We start from the raw sequence: 18,315 nt of genomic DNA on the forward strand, positions 1-18,315 counted from the left end.
CCTGCATCAGAAGCAGGATGGAGAGCTCATCCTTCCTGACCCCAAGGTGAGACTTCACGGGGAATCGTGGAAGGGTATCGTGGAGGGTTGGAAGAAAGTGGGAGGCTTGATCATAACTCAGTCGGTAGGTAATACTCCCTTTTCACGCACAGGGGAATATTCCTGCGAGCCGGAGAAGCCAGAGTAGAGGGCCCTTCCTGTCCATCTTCAGAGTCCTGCGCTTCACCATTGAAGAAGCATCAGCACTCGAAGCCAGACCTGCGCCTCCGTGGGAATCAGGTGAGCGTTACATTTACACACAGGTTTAGAGAAGAGGGCAGTGCAAAGGTCAGGTTACTTGACAGAAACCAGAAGGCTTCTTTTGATTGTTATCTACATGGATGTCATTGCAAGCTACCTCTGAAACAGAATGTATTTCTTTGAAGCCTTTCAAAAAAAGAAACTGCACACTGTGATAAAAGGAATGGTTTCTTTCCATTCAGCTTTAGAAGCACTATGTATATTTTCCTAGAATTTTAGGATTGTCTAATAATAAGATGGAAAACGAAGTTACAATTGAGAATTAATATTTTGTAACAAATTATGCTTTTTTTTTTCTCCAGCGAAAGCAAACCAGTATTGCACAATTGTATTTTTCAGAGTTCTGGTGCTTTGTGCGTACTCATGTGGAGGCAGATAATTTTTACACTGATAATTTAATTTACACTCTAATTATAAGAACAGTGTGTAAAATGATTACTATGCACAGTCTGGGTTACATCCACTCAACCTTGCAGTTAATGGGGTACATTACTATAAATGGTCAGTGGCAGCAGAGTCTTTGCTCAAGGGTGAGTGATTGTCATTACACCAATCACAGCCTCACAGGTGTTCTAGCCTCTCAAATCTTCAAAAGTACAATTAAAACATCCAAAACCTGACTCTCCAGGAAGTGCCAGCGCGGTTCAAAGACAAAGAAATTAAAGTTACATTGTAATTGAAATAGAAACTCAGCAAAACCTGTCCCTGTGACGATCCAGATAGGTATTTAACTTCATGTAATGCTTCATAAATCGTTCGTCCAACATCTAGGTACTGTGATTATTATACCTCAGTCGATACTCAGTTAACCGAACTCTGAAGAATGTTAGCCAATAAGATAGCTCAGCCGGTTGAGCACTCATTGCTGCAATCTGTGCATGATCTGTAGGTTGCAGGTTCGAATCCCGGCAAGTCCAACTCAGCTTTTCATCCTTTCGAGGTCGATAAACGAGTACCGACTTTGGTTTGGTGATAATTGCGATAAATATGTTCTATTTACATCGCTTTGCCAAAAGCGCCATATAAATAACCATTTGACCGTTAGATTAGATATAGAATTTAGCATGGAGTCCTGGCCTCTCTGCACTGTTGTATCATACATTGGCATACCATTAGGTAGTAATAGCTCCAGAAAATGAGGACTTTCATTAAACATCAAAAGACAATTCTGCTATCGAACCTCAAAACACACAATGGGCCTCATTACGACCCAGGCGGTAAGTTACCGCCTGGGCCGTGACTTTACCACCATGGCGTAAACTACGTTTACGCCATGGTGGTTGGCGGACTTACCGCCCCATTCCGAGTTTGGCGGGGCGGTAAATCCCCAATCCCCATTTACCCTTCCCCATTCCCATTTTTGCCCCATAGGGCATGATGGGAGTGGGGAAGGCGTTAATTACGCCACCGTAAATTACGGTGGCGTAATTAACTCCATGGTCTCTTAGCGCCATGGATTTTAACACCTGCTAAAAGCAGGTGTTAAATCCGCCATGGCGCTAAGGGACCTCATACTCAGGCGGTAAGGGTCGGCGCTGTTTACGGCGCCGTAAACCCCTTACCGCCTGAGTTGTAATGAGGGCCAATACAATTTGTGTTGGCTTTACTATGTAATTGGCTAGGTTTTTGTGATTTCAACATTTAAATATATACAGGAGATATCAAATGGCCAGATCTTAGAGAAATAATGAAACGTGTATTCTGTCACAATGCAGAAAGCTGCCGTACGGTAATGATTTCCATACAGTGTTTGTGCATGCGTCGGCTGGATGTCGCATACATTTTACTCTATTGCAAAGGAGAAAAGTCATTTTTACTCTCTTAAAATCACATTTACTCTCAAAGTTTAAAAACAGGGAATAAAATACTCCCACCCCAAAATCTTATCTGGTGCACTGGTTTCAGCACATGTTTTGCCAACTAGGATTCCAGAAAGAGCTGGTTTCAGAAGAAGTCCAAGGTTCTCTCTTTGCAATGGTAAAAGGGGAGGCTTGAAAACACCACCGCTTCTGGCCCCAGGGGATCCTGAAGAAGGGGGCCAAGAATGGGCTCAAGAGCTAAAGACCCTGGCACAGGTACTCGCAGCATTGGCTGTTGCATATTTGGGCCAGGCACTTTGGATGATAGGTGAGTTAGAGTGTCAGGTTTAAGACAAGTGGCCTTCTACCCATCAAGAACACAGACAAGGTAAGTCCAACCAGGAAGATACTGAGATGATGCCTCACAAGACAAAGAGCATGGCAGCAGCAACAAAGGAGCACTATGCAGGACGCAGCATGCATCACAGATCAGCTCATTGGAGTAAGAGGGTACAGCGAGCCAGCAAGGAAAAGGTCCCACAGAGAGGAGCAGGGCTGGAGGTGACACAGGACATCACTTCACGGAGCAGAGGGGTAGCAACTAGCAGCCAATCAGATTTCTAGGACAGGAAAGTAAGGAGAGACTCCAAGCCTTTAGGCACTTTGGCCAAAAGGATGTTGCCTGGAGCACCACTACTGCAGGCTAGGAAGAGCCCAAAGGAAATAAAGTCCATCCAGTAAGGAGGACTGCAAGATTCAAAGGAAGCTCCGCAAGGAATTCCTTCAGCCTAGGAGATCCCGTCTACAGGGTCAAAGGGCAAGGCGCACAGCCAGTATGGCCACCCCAAGACCCTCATCAGCAGCCCATCTCCACTGCTTTGTTCAGGTGAATTAAGGAAAGGATCTGAGTAATGGGCCCTTGCTGATAAATACATTCACTCAAGCGCTGGCCTAAGCAAGTTCATCAATCACACTTAAGGAGGCACCTAAATGTCTGGATGGCCTGGCAGTCAGGGCTGGCCAGGAAAACCGCCAAATAAACACACATCAAGGATATAGATTGTGATGCCTAGCGAGTGGGGGCTTTGAAACAGTTTGCACTGAGGTACTTTTGTGGACTGGGGTGACCCTGTGTCAGCAAAACAGTCATTTGGCCGTGCCTCGTGGTCCACACAAGAAAGGTAATGCCCCAAAAAATGGCTGGGTTCAGGACTTCAAAAAAAGACATTAGTAGACCAATGGCTACGATGCAGGTGTGTTCGGTTACTAATGCAGTAAAATGGTTACAACCAGGGTGTAGTCAAGGCTAAGATACGTCTGACACCAGCTTGCTCCCCATCGTTCTTTCCTAATGATAAAATCCCCCTTCGACCAAAACGCACCTCTTAAAAAGCCCTGTAGGCTACTGAGGGCAGCACATACGAAAAAGGGTTGCAGTTATAGGGAGATTTCAGCATAGTTGCCAACGTGACCCATTCCAAACTGTAGGTGGCTATCCAGGCCTGTTTTTTTTCTTTGCGTTCTGGGACTTGTAGTTCCACTTTTCCCATTATAAAGCTCGGACTACAAGTCCCAGAATTGCGAAGAAAAAAGTAGGACTGGATAAGCACATGCATAATGGAATGGGTCATGTAACCACTATATTTCAGTAGAAATCCTGCTAGTCAGAAAAACCATGGTAGCCATATAAAAGCTTGGGCAACCCAAATAGTCAGACAAATGGAGCCCCGAAAATTGAATTCTGCCCTAACATTTGGAAATGTCAACCTTAAGCTCAACATATTGATGAACACTAAACATAATATAAAACCAACATTAGAGCCGGCATTGGTGGACCCTTAACTCTAGTTAAGTAAGTAATATCAGCACATAGGTATACGAAAAAAAACAACATTCATAAAAAAACATACAATACATACTAAGAACACTTTACCTAATCCTTAAAATACATGAAAATAGTAAACACCTTATGTTAAATGACCTCCACACATACACCCACAATTACTAAAATCACTAGACTCCAAAAATATACTCTACATTTTTTTTGTTTACCACACTACACATCAACTAGCATTAACATACAAAGTACAAAATAAGCACACACATAACATCGGCATATAAACTAAACACAAAATAGCATTAACACATTACCACGTTAACTTATTAAAAACAATGTATTTTTTTAACATTAAAAACAATCAAAGAAGATGGTGAGTTAAGGTTGCAGCAATCTTGGTTATGATGTTGGTTGTATTGTAAGTTATATTTAATGTTTAATAATAGGTTAAACGTAAACATTGGCATTTCCAACATTTATAGATTTAACTTTTGAAAATAATTCTTATATATGCAGCCAATGTCTGGGTTTTGAAAACGTGCATCTCTGTGATAAGGGTGGAAATGCACACAGGAAAACAGTTGTTTGTGCCGTTGTTGTCCCATGGAATGGAAGATACACACACAGGTCCAGTAATCGCTCATTTTCACATTGCACTTTCACTAGCACCTGTTCCACACATTCCTGGGAAATGCTCGCCTTTTCCATAATTTTGCATCCCAATTGTGAATCTAGATATAAGTTATAATGCCTGCAAATGCTCCGGTCCCCCCATGGATTTGCACAATTGCACATTTTATTTTTGTTATTTTTTGAGCATTTGTAAGGCACTTATACATCAGAATTGTGTTTCTAAGCGCCAATGCCATCACTCTGATGCCCAGGCAAAACTTTTTTCAAAGAAACTTTTTGGTGTATACCTTCATATTTCAAGGCCCAAAAATAATTTAAACCTAAAACCTTTGGGTGGGGTTATGGGTGTTGCCTTCTTATTTGTTAACACGGGCTTTATAAACTCAGGATAGGATATAGATCTGTTTCTTCTTTTGTGACATGCTGTCTCCTCATCTCTGATCCTATTTCTGGTGCTTATTCTCGTGGTGCTACTGTTATATGTGATTTTTACACTGCACCAGCGATGTACATTTTTATAAAGCATTCCTACCTGTCGCCGAATTGTAAGGCCAAGCCACCAGTACATTGTACATCTGATTTAAAGACCACTGTTTCAATTGAAGCATTTGCGATGGCAGCGCAGAGACGGTAAGTTCTGACAGTTTTACCAGCATCCTCTAAATGACTCCCATAGGCTTTCTGGGTCCTCGGATGATGAGAGGATAAGGCAAACGGAAGTAACCTGCCTTTCAGGTCAATTGAGAGTCGGGAAGGACTTCGGTAGTTCTATCAAATTAAGGCTTTTTTGAAGTGACAGGCAGGTAAGTGACGCCATTATAGGCAAACACTGCGTAGTACATCTGCTCCAGTCCCTGCTGTCACGCTCGAAACACTCACACAAACGCACACAGCTGATATCGCACACACACGCAAGCTCTCTGTACGTTCACATACAGGATACCACACAACCATGTCAATATTTTGGCGATGGCAACGTTGTAGAACCAATGTTACAGGTAAGTATCTTTTTCTCCCCCTCCCAATGTGGTACGAGTCGTCCATTTTAGCACAGGAATGTATAGTGGATTCGTTGCTTTGTCCCTATGTGTAACAGTGTATTTGTTTGCTATTCAGGGATTATACTGTGATATTCGGCAGCTCGTTCAATTCATCAAGGAAGCCCATGGGAATGTCTTCCGCAGAGTGGCCCTCAGTGCCCTTTTAGACAGTGCTGAGAAATTGACACCAGGGAAGAAAAATGGAGACACGGATCATGAGCCCAGACCTTCCGGAAGCAAAAGGTTTGTTATAAAAATCTGGTATAAAGTAGCAAAATGGTTAGAAACTGAACGGACTAAGTTAGTGTGCATTAGTATTCCCTTTATTTCTTTCTTATCACCAAAGACGCCTATGTTTGTAAATAGTATATTCACCTTCTTTCAGTGGCTACCTCTGAACTTCCATGCAGGTGGGGCAAGCACTATTCCCCCGTTCGCTTTCGCTCACGGTCATGTAAGCCCCACAGCCAGGAATGTTTATAAAATGATAGGGCCAAATAGTACATTTTGCAGCACAGTTTTTAAAAGAAATTGGATTCAAATTGATAAGCACAATTTGTGGTCATTTATATCACACTTACTGCCAGACTCCTCCAGCTTCTAATCGCCAGGCCCGGTATAAGAACCCATGTTGAACGTCCTGTTCTCGAGGAGAGTGCGTTGCCCTTGAGCTTTCATACTAACCTATAGGACAATTTGGAACACATTCGATATTCAAATACTTCAAGGTCAGATCTGTAATAATACACAGGACACATTATCTGCAGCAACATAATAGGTATGTGCCCATCACATAATTATCTTTCTGATAAATACGCTGAAAGCATAGTATACAATCAGAATTGCCAAAACATAACATATATTGTGAACTTCTCCTATATACTAATGTGCTGTCAATGTATTGCATGATACTTCTAGAGTATATCTCTTTGCTTTTCTTGGATTTTCCAGGGTGCTGTCAGTAGTACTAAGGTTTTGTTCAGATGTGTGCTAACAACCTGCCGGGTATGTGGCTTAAACACTCCATGGCGTTCTCCAAATTGCCAAAGCTCACCTTATTGTGACAGCCTGTCACTTTATGCATTGCAATGGCAATTTCCACATTGCCATATCAGTTTCACATTGTTTAGGTTAAAGGAACAGTGCGCTCAAAAATGGTATTGTCCCGATCGTTCGAGCATGTTGTTTTAAGCATACTGCGTTCGATCATAAATATTTTTCCTATACATCTTACCTTAGTTTTCCTCACTTTTACACATGCGAAAACAACGTGTTGGGCGCTACCATCTTGTGCTAATCTTATCCGTGGATCAATCGCCCTAAGTTCAAGTGCGCTTGCGGCAATAAATCAAAACACCCGCCCCTGAAGCTGACGTCACTTGTCCGAACGATCTGCTCCACCTATTTTCATTACATTCGTGGCCAGCTTAGCCCAACCTGCCACGTCATCACCCACGCATACAGAAACAGGAAGATAAACGCAAGATAAACACAGATATCCTCACACAGAGCGTACCTTCTCTGTCTTGCCCTAAATAGCATTAGCATTTAGAATATTTCAATAATACATCAACAATAGTCTGCAATGTTGCAAGTGCTTTTATTTTTCAAAGAATGTTGACAAGAAATTATGAACCCCAGGAAATTAACGATTTTTTTAATTTGCAGGTAAGTTAGAGCTAACGACCATCGCATAACTCTCAAGCTATGCAGATTACGATGAATGCTCAATGTTCTGTGTCCTTGTCTTGCCATATGGTACAACAGCAAAACCATTCAATGACCCACTTGGTGCTCCGTGTGGGAGAAGACGTTTATTTTTTTCACTTTCAAGCCCAATACTCTTGCTTCTCCACGTTGCTACATCAGGAATGCTGACAGGTTGCTCCATATTGCCGAAAATGCCAATGGACATATAGGGTCATATCGATCGTCCCACATAACGCTGAACGAAAAAACACTGCTTATGGTAATCCTCCAGTGTTGATTGAAGAAGCCATCCACTGGCACCTGGAAGTAATGGCACGGGCAGCAAGGTACAAAGTATCTGCGAACAAAACACAATAAAAATACATTCCAGTAGACGTTCTTTATTTTAATATAACAAGTTACCGTATAACTCATAACTGTTTGAAACCTAATCATAAGCGCAAAACAACCGATATTTAACACTCAAATGAAAACATGGTGTACTACTTGAGACCACGACTTGTGTGCAAGTTGAGTGCTGTGAAGTAGGCATAGCTCCCAATGGGATGGAGAACTACATGGAGAAAACGAAAAACAAACATAGCAACCATTTAGGTTGATCCATGGACAGATGTCATTATAATGAAGCTTACAAGATTACTGATCAAAAAGCGATCACAGTGCACACGGACAACGTCTACCCAACAGCCAATTAGTTATTATGCATACAGCTCCCTACTCGTTTTTAATCCCAATAACAATTTTATGTAAACTTGAAATTACATAATTTCTGGAAATTCCATGTTGAGTTTCTGTCGACGAGCAACCGCTCTGTACGATGTATCACACACTTTCACACAATTTTGCAGTATGTCCGCGCTCAATATATTCAAAGTTATCTTCTTTTTTCTATTCCCCACAATTTATGCCCTTCGAGCAATTGCTGCCTAGCGTTCAAGGCCAAATTACAATAAGGCACTTGTCCTATTCAAAGGCAGAGACGTTTAGCTTTTGATTTCGTTAAAGAATGCGAAAAAAAATAAGGCATTGATGTGGTACAGTGTTTCAGAACAAGAAGGGCAGCCTGAAACATCCATGTAAAGATATGTTACGCCACGTTAACATGTCAACATTCACCAATTGTGTGTGTTGCTGCAACGCATGTGTGTATATCAGCCCTCAAAGGAAATTCCACATAAACCCAACCTCACCCTCCTCCAAAACTGTTTCATACAACAAGTGAATTCTCTGTTGATTGAGTAGTCGGCTCTAGCATATTATTGTACCTTTCACAATGTAACTTATGAGAGTTAGATAGACCTTAGCCTTTGCTACGTAGAGAGATGAACCCAGCTTACACACGCTGCAATCTGTAGAGGGATGAGCAAAAAAACAATTGTAGCCTTCCATCCCCTATGTAATACTGTTATGTACACTGTCTTACCAATCAACTGTCTGTGATGTAATTACTGGTGCTGTGGCCTTCCAAAAGGCACCTGGGTCAGCCCTCTCTGTAACCATCATGCAAGACAGGTGACATAGCACATCCCTGAGCAGTGTGTCAACTTGTTTTTAAAATTGCAGTAGCTGCTGAAAGTGCATGATCGTGCCGCTGAATGAAAAAGGGGTTCTTGGGAAGTCTGTGTCAAGTCAGTAAGGGGCTTGAGGTGATTAAGAATTGGTTCCCACTATTCGAGTAGGGTGTGCCCTTGGCATCAGATCAGTTTTCATAAGGGTGAGAATACCTGGGTGGCACAGGATAACACAGCTAACGTAGAATGTCTCTGACTGTCTGTCTGCTAACCAGGAGCGTTGTGCCTCCAAGGATCTCACCTTCATCTTGATGCTCACTGTGTCTAGAGCCCTGGTTCTGTCTAGGCCTTTCCAAAGGCACCAACATTCACTCTGTATTGAGAGAACTTTCATGATATTGTTTTATTCTGTAAGAAATCACATACTAGTTTGAACTGGACAATATATTTGTATGATCTAGTGAAACCCAGATCCCTTGCACAGTATAAACCAATAACTCTGATGCGGGATATCACATTTAATATAGGGGAGTTTGACCAAGAGGTGTAATATTCAATTACAGTTTCCTTTGTGTTCAAATGTTATTATATGGCATTTATGATATAGAATTTCTAATACCTCCAAATGTTACTGTGAGTGAATTTTACAGAGAGCTCCAAATCATTTGAATCTAGAAGTCCACATTTTGACAAAGCTTTTTTGCAATGTTTTGTGGCTTTGTATGGGTCCTGGGAACAAAATCAGCATCCAGTCCATGAGTATGCATGGCCAACACAGTCAATGTCAGATCTCTCACAAATTCAAAATCCATTTCCTCGTATATTGGCTTGGCCACCCATTGTTTGCCTCATTTTGGAAAGGCCCTGTGGTAATAAAACATCCAGAATGTTCCTCAAGTTCTCGCTTGTTCCCTCCCTACGCTGTTCTTATGGGCAAGTACAGCTAGTCTCGTTCTGGCCTCCATACCGTCTATGCCGAAGTGCAACCTTTTAGGCCTGTACTTCAGGCACATATTATGGAACACCTCCAAATCTCCAGTGTGACAGAAATCTGTGAGTCCCTTTAGGTCTCTCAAAAGCATTTTATCGTACACAATCGTTTCAAGTGCTTTGTGTGGAGGTGAACATGGCACCAACCACTTCTTCTTCCGTTCCTCCTCCTCGACAACGGTCCATGTGCACATTCGTGGAAATGTTGGTTTTCTGTCCATGCGTGTATGTTGGAACAATAGTGCATCAATGAACGCCATTTCTCAAGTAGAATTTCCACAGATCCATCACAAGTTTTGGAGCTCCACCAAAGATGGTTGCTGATAGACTGAAACCATTTTATAAGGTTTTCCAAACCCTTCTTTTTCCCAGCAGCTGTAATTTTTTTGATTGATTGATTTTGCAACATGCCATGCATCGAAATGATGCCGAATGTGTGGAAACTGCTCTCGCATGGCCTTCGCTATCGAAACGTGCCTGTCGGTGGCTATCAGGTCTATTTCCATTCCCCTGGATTGCAGAAGTTGAATGGATTTAATGAAACCATGTTTCTCCCTGGCAATAGATGATGAACATTCAGACACCTGCACCACCACAGTACTCACCATTTTTTTACCTTCCATGCCTTGAAAGTGGTAAGTGCAGTACACTCCGGAAAATCCTGGACTGTCACAATGTCTGTCGCCAGCTAGCCAGAAACGTTTGCCAGAGAATGTACTGTCCATTGACATCTGTTCAATATTCCAAGCATGAGTAATAGCAGGGAATAATAATTCCCTTTGGTATTTGTACTATTGAGTTTTAGCAAGGAACTCAAGACCCACAAACTGACAAAAACTGGAAATCTTGCTGAAAGTCAATCCACTGAACAGTAAAGCTGCTGAACAAAGTAGATTCCCAGCTGGCACGTTGCCGAGCATCGGTTGAGCAGACCATTTAAATGTATTATGGAGGTGGACATAGGTTGCATTGATTTTTAGGTTGATGCCTTGTAATGCACGAGACATATTCACCAATGGCTCCCTTCATATCTTGACCCTGATTGTATGTTCACATTTGATCATTTGTACAATTTCTTCGAACACAATATACTTTTGCTCATTTAGTAGCTAATCGTCCTGCAGTACTGATTTTTGTGAGGTGACGGTGGTGGGAAACTCCTCAAGATTTGGCAAACTGAAGTCGAGATCTTGTGCAAGTTCATCAGTCAATTTCGTTGAAGCTTCAACCTCTGTCAGTTCATGATGTGATAATTCAACATGAATTGGAGAAACAGCTAACTTTGAATGTTTTTTTGTAGAACATTTTTAGCATTTGTAGATTGTCTGAAGGTTCAATGCATCATCACTTTCTTCATTTTCATGTGTTTGACCTGGTACAAAGTAGCAATGGTCCAAGCTGACTTTGTAAGGGTCACATGTGACATTCCATTCATTTTCCGGCCACTGGACAAATGCATCGCTAGTCTGCTTGTTGACTGTGCCACGCTGCGCCTGAGATATTAGTTGCTCCAATGTGAAATCTGTTTGGCAAGCAACATCTTTGGTTTCAAGCGATGTCTGCGACTTTATATTCCTCTTACTTCTGGGCTTCTAAAAGAATAAATAGAAGAAGATGCTGAATGTATTGCACACATACAGAACATACGATGTTGCATCTAATAACCTAGAAAGACTAAAACGTCTGCTCAAAAGCTTGTGCAAAACAAACTGGTACGTTCTTTACCCTTGGTTTCTTGATTTGCTTTGAAACAGCGGCCTTTTCTTTGCAGACGGTGATATCAAGCTGCAAAAAAACGTTTTAATATGTTTTAATGCAGCACATTTTATTTCAAAGCAAACAAACATAAGTTCATAACTACAAATCGAAAACAACTAGACGGATTGAAAAAGATAGCGACATAATTAAAATGTATTCATAATGCAATGTGATTTCCAATTTTACTTCATATATGTATACCTCAGTTCCATGCGCCTCTTCTAATTCCAAATCTGGAGTACATTCCTTGAATATAGTAATATACAAAAAAATACAATGTCAGCCAAAGGGCACAATAAAAGTTTGCATTCGGCAGAGCACCTACAAGATAAGTATTTTACATAGACTTTGAACCATACACTGTTGGGGTTGCTGTCACAACACAAATAAAACATTAGTATGGATAAAACCTTGAAACGAGTGTACGTGACTTGATCATAACATTCAAGATATATTTCACCTGATATCCATCCGAGTTCAAACATGGACTTGATTTGAGGTCACCCTGTAAAACATAGTGATTACAATGTTGCCCTGCAAAGTATTTTGCTTTGTAATGTGTCCTTGGTAACTGTTCTGCATCATGGGGGGGGGGGGGGAATGCAACGTTCCTACCAAAATCAGAAAAGCTTTAAACAGTGCATGGTTATATACATTTATGTCTTTAAGTATATCCTTTGTTGGATGTACTATGATTCTTGAAAGTGAAATGTGAATAGAAATACCTCAAGTTGTGGACCTGTTCCAAAGGAGGAAGAGATAGTAGTCGAAGTTCCACCATCCACCCATAATACAGCACTTGTTTTAATATGGATTAAAAAGGGAAATGAATCAGATAAAATGCAATGCAGAAGAAGGTACATACTGAACTGAAATGCAGACAATGGTACACACATACACAAACCCATACCTGCCACTTAGTACAAATAGCCAGTACTGCACATAATACATTTTGATATGTTTACATTGAAAGTATACCACATGCAAGTAGGTTGATCGCATACAAAGAGTAGTGTAATATAATTACTTGGTATGTGTATGATGTTGATGTTGACTCCGGAAAAGAAATTGATACAGAATCTAGCTCCTTCATTTTCAGCCCAATGTCCAAAAATAGTACAATGGAAAAGGAAAATTAGTACTTGAAAAGTCGACTCATGCGACACTATAACATTTCACTTTGTGTATGTCGGTAACGCTCACCATTGGGATAGAAGGCGTGTCAGTGGTTTTGTCGCTTACGAGGGTCTGTTCTTCCATCAATGTGCTCTAAGTGAAGAAGGATATGTCAACCAACACATTTCCCTAACATAATATCTAGGGCAGTGTGGAAGTTTTCATCAAGGATCACATTTATTGGTTAGAGGCTCCAGAAAGCGAGGAAAAATGAAGTATACTAAGATGAAATATTTGACACTTGTGTAGAATCCGGTGACTGTGGAAAATGGAGTAATAGAACAGCGATGTAGATAAACAGATGGAAGATAATACTTATTAATGCAGACCATCATCCTATATACCACCAAACATAACAAAATTAACGTTCACTACTCACCTCACCAGCCGAATGCGGAAATTGAGTTGGGATGGCATTTGGAAGCATTTTAGGATGAACTCGCAGTCAACTTTTTTTTGTGCACCTTGACTGATCGTACATATCCTCGGTGAAGTGCAGGCTGCAGATGCGGAATTGATTGGCCCTCACATCGGCCAAGATTTCCTGGGCCCTAATTTCAATATCGTCGACATCACAATTTACATGGCATTGTCAGCATAGATGTTGCAATACGTATCACAATCTCATTTCTGAGTAGCCGTACTGGCAAAGTTCCACCTGTGGTCAGAGATTGTGCATATATATGATTCAGTACAACTTCAATTATAACATTTCCAAACCTTTTATCCCCACCCTATTCCCAATCGGTATGGTTCCTGTTTCTGTGTTACTTGGTGAGTACAGTGTGTCTGCTCTTTAGGCATGACTCACAATTCTAATTCTCTTCTGTTCCCATTTCAGTGTCCCTCAGTTCTGTATCGCTCTCATTATTGCTGGTCTATAATACTGCCCTTCTCAAGGAATGGATCCCACACTGACAGGAATTTCTGATGTTTGCCCTCTCTCAGGGCCCCCACTTTTTCCATGGCCATTATGCTCTAGATTTTAACCCACCAACATGCTATTACGGGACCATTCGCGTTTTTCCACCAATGGGCCTAGGTCATCCTTGCCGCCATTAACAGGTGGGTGATGAGGGTGGCTTTGTTGCCGGTTGCTGCGTAAACCCCTTCCACCTGTGTCCACAGCAGTGCTACCTTTGGTGTGGGTGGCAATTGTTTCCCTGTAATCTCTTTTATTTGTCCTAGGACCTCCTTCCAATATACTGTAGCCTTGCGGCATGACCACCACATGTGGTACAGGTCTCCTTTGCTGCTGCATTGTCTCCAACATGTAGGGGGGCAACTAGGGTTCCTTGTATGCAGCCTATTGGGGGGTCAAGTACCACCTGTAGCATATTTCATATGCTGTTTCTTTAATGGCAGTGCATTTGGACGTCATTTGTGCCCTCCTCCAGATTTGTCCCCATTCCTCATCCGTGATGGATGTGCCCAGGTCCTTATCCCAGTTGTCCTTGTATGAGAGTTTATCTCCCCCTTGTGCCTTATCTAGCAGCTTTTACAACCTTGATATTATCCTTGTCTACGTGCCTTCCTGCAGAGTCAGGTCCATTCCTACCGGGGTCCTCGTGGCCGCTTCCCTAACCTCCTTCTATGATATCCAGTGCCTCATTTTTATAGATGTGTATCATTCCCTTTCCCCAATGCCAAATTTCTACTTGCATTCCTCGAATAGAAGAGGGGTTTCTCCCTGGAAAAATTCCTTTAAGTGGTTTGTTTATGTCTGAATCCAAGTATCCCAGAACCTGTTTTGCTTACCCGGGGTAAAGTCCTGGTTGTGTGCCATTGGGGTGAAGGGTCCTAGACCCGGTGGGATGCGGTGCCTTCTGAGTGCTCGGTCCCAATCCCTCAGCGACACTTTGGTGGCCTCTAGCAATTGTCCCTCTGCCCATCTGGCCCTTACTCGCAGAGCGTTCCCAGAGGGCTAGATGTCACCCCTTGCTCAATTCCCATCCAACTATTTATTGTGTCCCTTCCCAACCATTTCAACAATGGTGCTATTTGCGCAGCCAGAATGTACCTCTCGATATCGGGGACCCCAAGTCCTCCTAAAATTGGTGGCCTTGTCAAAACCTTCCTTTGTATTCTGGGTTTTTCCCCGTGCCACACGAAAGTTGTTAATTCTTTCTCTAGCGCCATACTCATCTTTGGAGGATTTCCACCGGAAGAGACACCACCACAAATAACAGTCGGGGTAGCAATGTCATTTTAAGTGCCGCAATGCGTGCAAACCAGGATAATTCCTGGGCGTCCCATTTGTGTAGGTCTTCCATCATTTGTTTCCACAGGAGTGTTATGTTTGCCCCATACAGGCCTTTGTAATCCTTTGTTAGTTGTATCCCCAGATATTCTATTGCCTCGCTTTCCCAGGTTAGGGGGTATGATGCCCTCAGTTTGTCGATCTACCTCTCTTTTTCCTTTATGTTTAGAGCCTTAATTTAGCAAAATTTATGGTGAACCCTGAGATGCTGGCGAATTCTTGTAACCTTTCCAGTGCTTTCTGTAGAGTGTTTGTTGTGTCTTTAAGGAAGAGCAGAATGTCATTGGCATATAGTGCTCTCTTGTGCATTGCCCCTTCACAGTTCACCCCCACCACTTCTTGGTAGTGTCTTATTATTTCCGCTATAGGCTCCATCGCCATGGCGAATATTAGGGGGGACAAGGGACCTCCCTGGCGTGTGCCTCTCTGTATTTTGATTTGGGGCGTGGCTTTCCTGTTGACCATGAAGGTCGTAGTTGAGAGTCGAAAGTTTGCTAGGACCATCCTGATGAAATTGGGACTACAGCCAAATTTCCTCAAGACCAGTTTCAAGTACGTCCAATCTAGACTGTCAAAGGCGCGTTGTGCATCTAGTGCAACTATTTAAAACTTTTGCCCCCGTCCTGGTTCCTAGATCTATGACATCCACCGTCCGCCTTATATTGCCTTGCGTGTGCCTCCCTGTTATAAAGCCTGCCTGGTCCTCATGGATTATTTTGGGTAATACCTTCATCAATCTTGTTGCAAGGACTTTGGCGTATAGTTTGGCATCACTATTAAGCAGAGATATTGGCTGGTAGCTAGTGCAGTCTGTGGGGTCCTTGCTGGTTTAAGTATTAGCACTGTGATCGATCTTCCCATGTCTGCCGTGACCGTACCGCTTTCCCTTATATGATTAAAACGTTTTGTTAGTGGGCCTAGAATTTCGGAACGTCTTGTATTATCCGTTCCCTAGCCCATCCGGTCCTGGGGTAAGTTTGTTATGATGTCACTTACACTCACAACATTGGGCCTCACTTATTGATTAATGTCTTACGCACGTTTCTGCTTCTGGCCTCATTTCGGACAGAGACCTGTTAAAGTGGCCTCTTTGCCTTGCCTTTTTTTGGAGCCGAGTGACCATTTCCATTGTCTAGTTCCTTCCCCTCTCTGATTTGGATTTGACCACCCCTTGTCTGTACAGGGTTCCTCTTCCTCTATCTGTAGCAGGGTCAGTCCTTCCTCGCACGTGGTGATCCGCTGCTGTCTGCCCTCCCAGGTGAACCTCAAACCCAAGGATATGCCCATTTGTAGGTGATTCTTTTGGCTATTAAAGCTCTTGTGACCGGCTGCATCAGTCTTCTTTTGTGTAGGGTAGAGAATGCTAGGTGTTGGTATAGTTGGACTTGCGTTCTGTGATAGAGACCGCTTGTTGCTTTCTCGCTGCTCGCAGTATCTCCTCCTTCGTTTTATAGGAAGTCATTGCAAGTAGGACATCTCTGGGCCTAGCTCCTGGGTCCCCTTTGTTAGGTCCTACTCTGTGCAGTCTATCTATTAGTATGCCCTCCGGTTGTATACCGGTTAGTAGACTGCTAATGCAATGCTGCATTGTTTCTTTCAGATCCTTATCCTCGATTGTTTCAACCAGGCCTTTAACCCTTATGTTGGATCTACGGGATCTATTCTCAAGGTCTTCTGCCTGGAGTTCTAGGTTATGTGTCACCCTGGAAACCTGCTCGAGAAGTACACTGTTCTGTTTTGAGTCTTCCGGGATCTCTGAGAATCCTGCTTCTGCAGTGTCCACCCTGTTCCCCAGTTCTGTAATGTCTTTGCTGACCTACTGTAGTGAGGACCTCAGTAATTCCCTTATTTTGCCCAGTTGGTCTTGGAGGGATTCCATCATTCTACTTTCCACCCCTTTCAAACATTCTTGCAGCTCTTCTTTGTTCAGGGCCATCTTATTGTCCTCCTCCGTGTCCTCACTGTTGTCAGCTTCCTCTGTTGTGACCTCACTTTGCTGTTTTTCCAAACAATGCTGACTCCAGCAATGCTCTAGCTGCCCTCCTCATATTTTGGCTGTGCTTTTGGCTCTCAGCGGGGTGTTCTTAGGTTTGGCCCCTGGCATCTCTTGGCTGAGGCTGACGCTATGTGTCCTCACCGTGGCACACGAGGTGAGCAGGGACTGAGCACTTCTTGATTAGCTCAGTATGCCTCCGTCCATATATCCTGTATCTGGAATTAGATTGTTAGTGGGCTCTGGTCGTGATTGCCCCTTTCAACGTTTTTATAGAGCAGTCCCGGATTACACCTTTTATCTGGGATTTTCTCCAGCCCCTTGTCCAAGTAAGCTTTGATTCCGCTGGGGCCAATTGACTCGTAGCACTCTTTCCTCTGTTCTTAATATGTGAATGAGTTGAGGTGGCCCTGTGTGGGTCCTTTATGCCAGTTGCAGTAAATTATTAGCTGGCTCCTGGGGTAGGTCTGCCCTGTTTCGCTCTGTTCTCACTCTAGATACTTTGCATCTTCGCACGCTGTCCACCCCATTCAACTTAGAGGCCTTGTTCACTCAGATCACTGTCATGTAGGTTGAGGTTGGGGGCCGTCCCAAGTTGCTCCTTTGTCACGTTGCTCCGTTTTACACGTCGCCCTCTTGGTGGCTTTTGCCTAACAACTTGCTTCCCAGTGCAGGGACGTTAGTAATGATTTATATGTGGTGGTGCTGATCTTCCACCTTCGCTGTATGCACTTTGGCGTGTACTATGCTATGCCTCCTAGAAAGTTGTGCAGGTGTCAGCCCTACCTTATCCTGGAGGTGTTGGGTTTTCCCTCTTCTCCGTAAGTGCACAGTGTACCGCCTTAATGAAATCCTTCAGAGGCCGCGTGGAGTTGGGGGATGCAGCTCGCCCGTTTCGGTCTGTGTGCGTGTCATGTCTGTGTCCCGGCACGGGCCGCCACTTCCACCCTTCGTTAACGTCTTTCTTTCGTGGAGGGGTTGAGCTTGCTGCTGTCTCCTCTTTGTTGTGCGGGTTCGGTGGAACGTGGGCGCCACTTCTTCAGTGTAGCTGTTCTCCGTACCTCCCGCTTTGCTCACCGGGTGCGCGCTTGTTGGGTATTCCGACTATTTCTCTCCCCCATTGTGCCTTTGCTCTGCTTAGGTTTGTTGGCTCCGCTGTTGGTGTTGTCCCTCACTGCAGGTGTCGTGGAGTCCGGGAGGTTCCGATCCGGCCAGCAACGCCTCTCACCCTCTATCCTCAGGTCGCCGGCGAGCGGGTGCTTTCTTCTTCCTCGCCCTGAGTTTATGTTATGCACCGGTCTCTCCACT

The 18,315-nt window shown here is 43.3% G+C and overlaps 1 protein-coding gene across 21 annotated transcripts in view; it reads left to right on the top strand.

Annotated features, from left to right (window-relative positions):
* The window catches only part of UNC80 (unc-80 homolog, NALCN channel complex subunit), a 3,486,058-nt gene that overhangs the window by 1,087,810 nt on the left and 2,379,933 nt on the right, over positions 1-18,315 (top strand). For all 21 annotated transcript variants that reach the window (XM_069615884.1, XM_069615886.1, XM_069615890.1 and 18 more), the window contains one exon: positions 5,686-5,852. In XM_069615884.1, coding sequence (XP_069471985.1) covers positions 5,686-5,852 — 167 coding nt within the window. The remainder of the gene's footprint in view (positions 1-5,685; positions 5,853-18,315) is intronic.

The sequence above is a fragment of the Ambystoma mexicanum genome, chromosome 9 (genome assembly GCF_040938575.1).
Source record: "Ambystoma mexicanum isolate Mex_15411 chromosome 9, UKY_AmexF1_1, whole genome shotgun sequence".
NCBI classification, from domain to species: Eukaryota; Metazoa; Chordata; class Amphibia; order Caudata; family Ambystomatidae; genus Ambystoma; species Ambystoma mexicanum.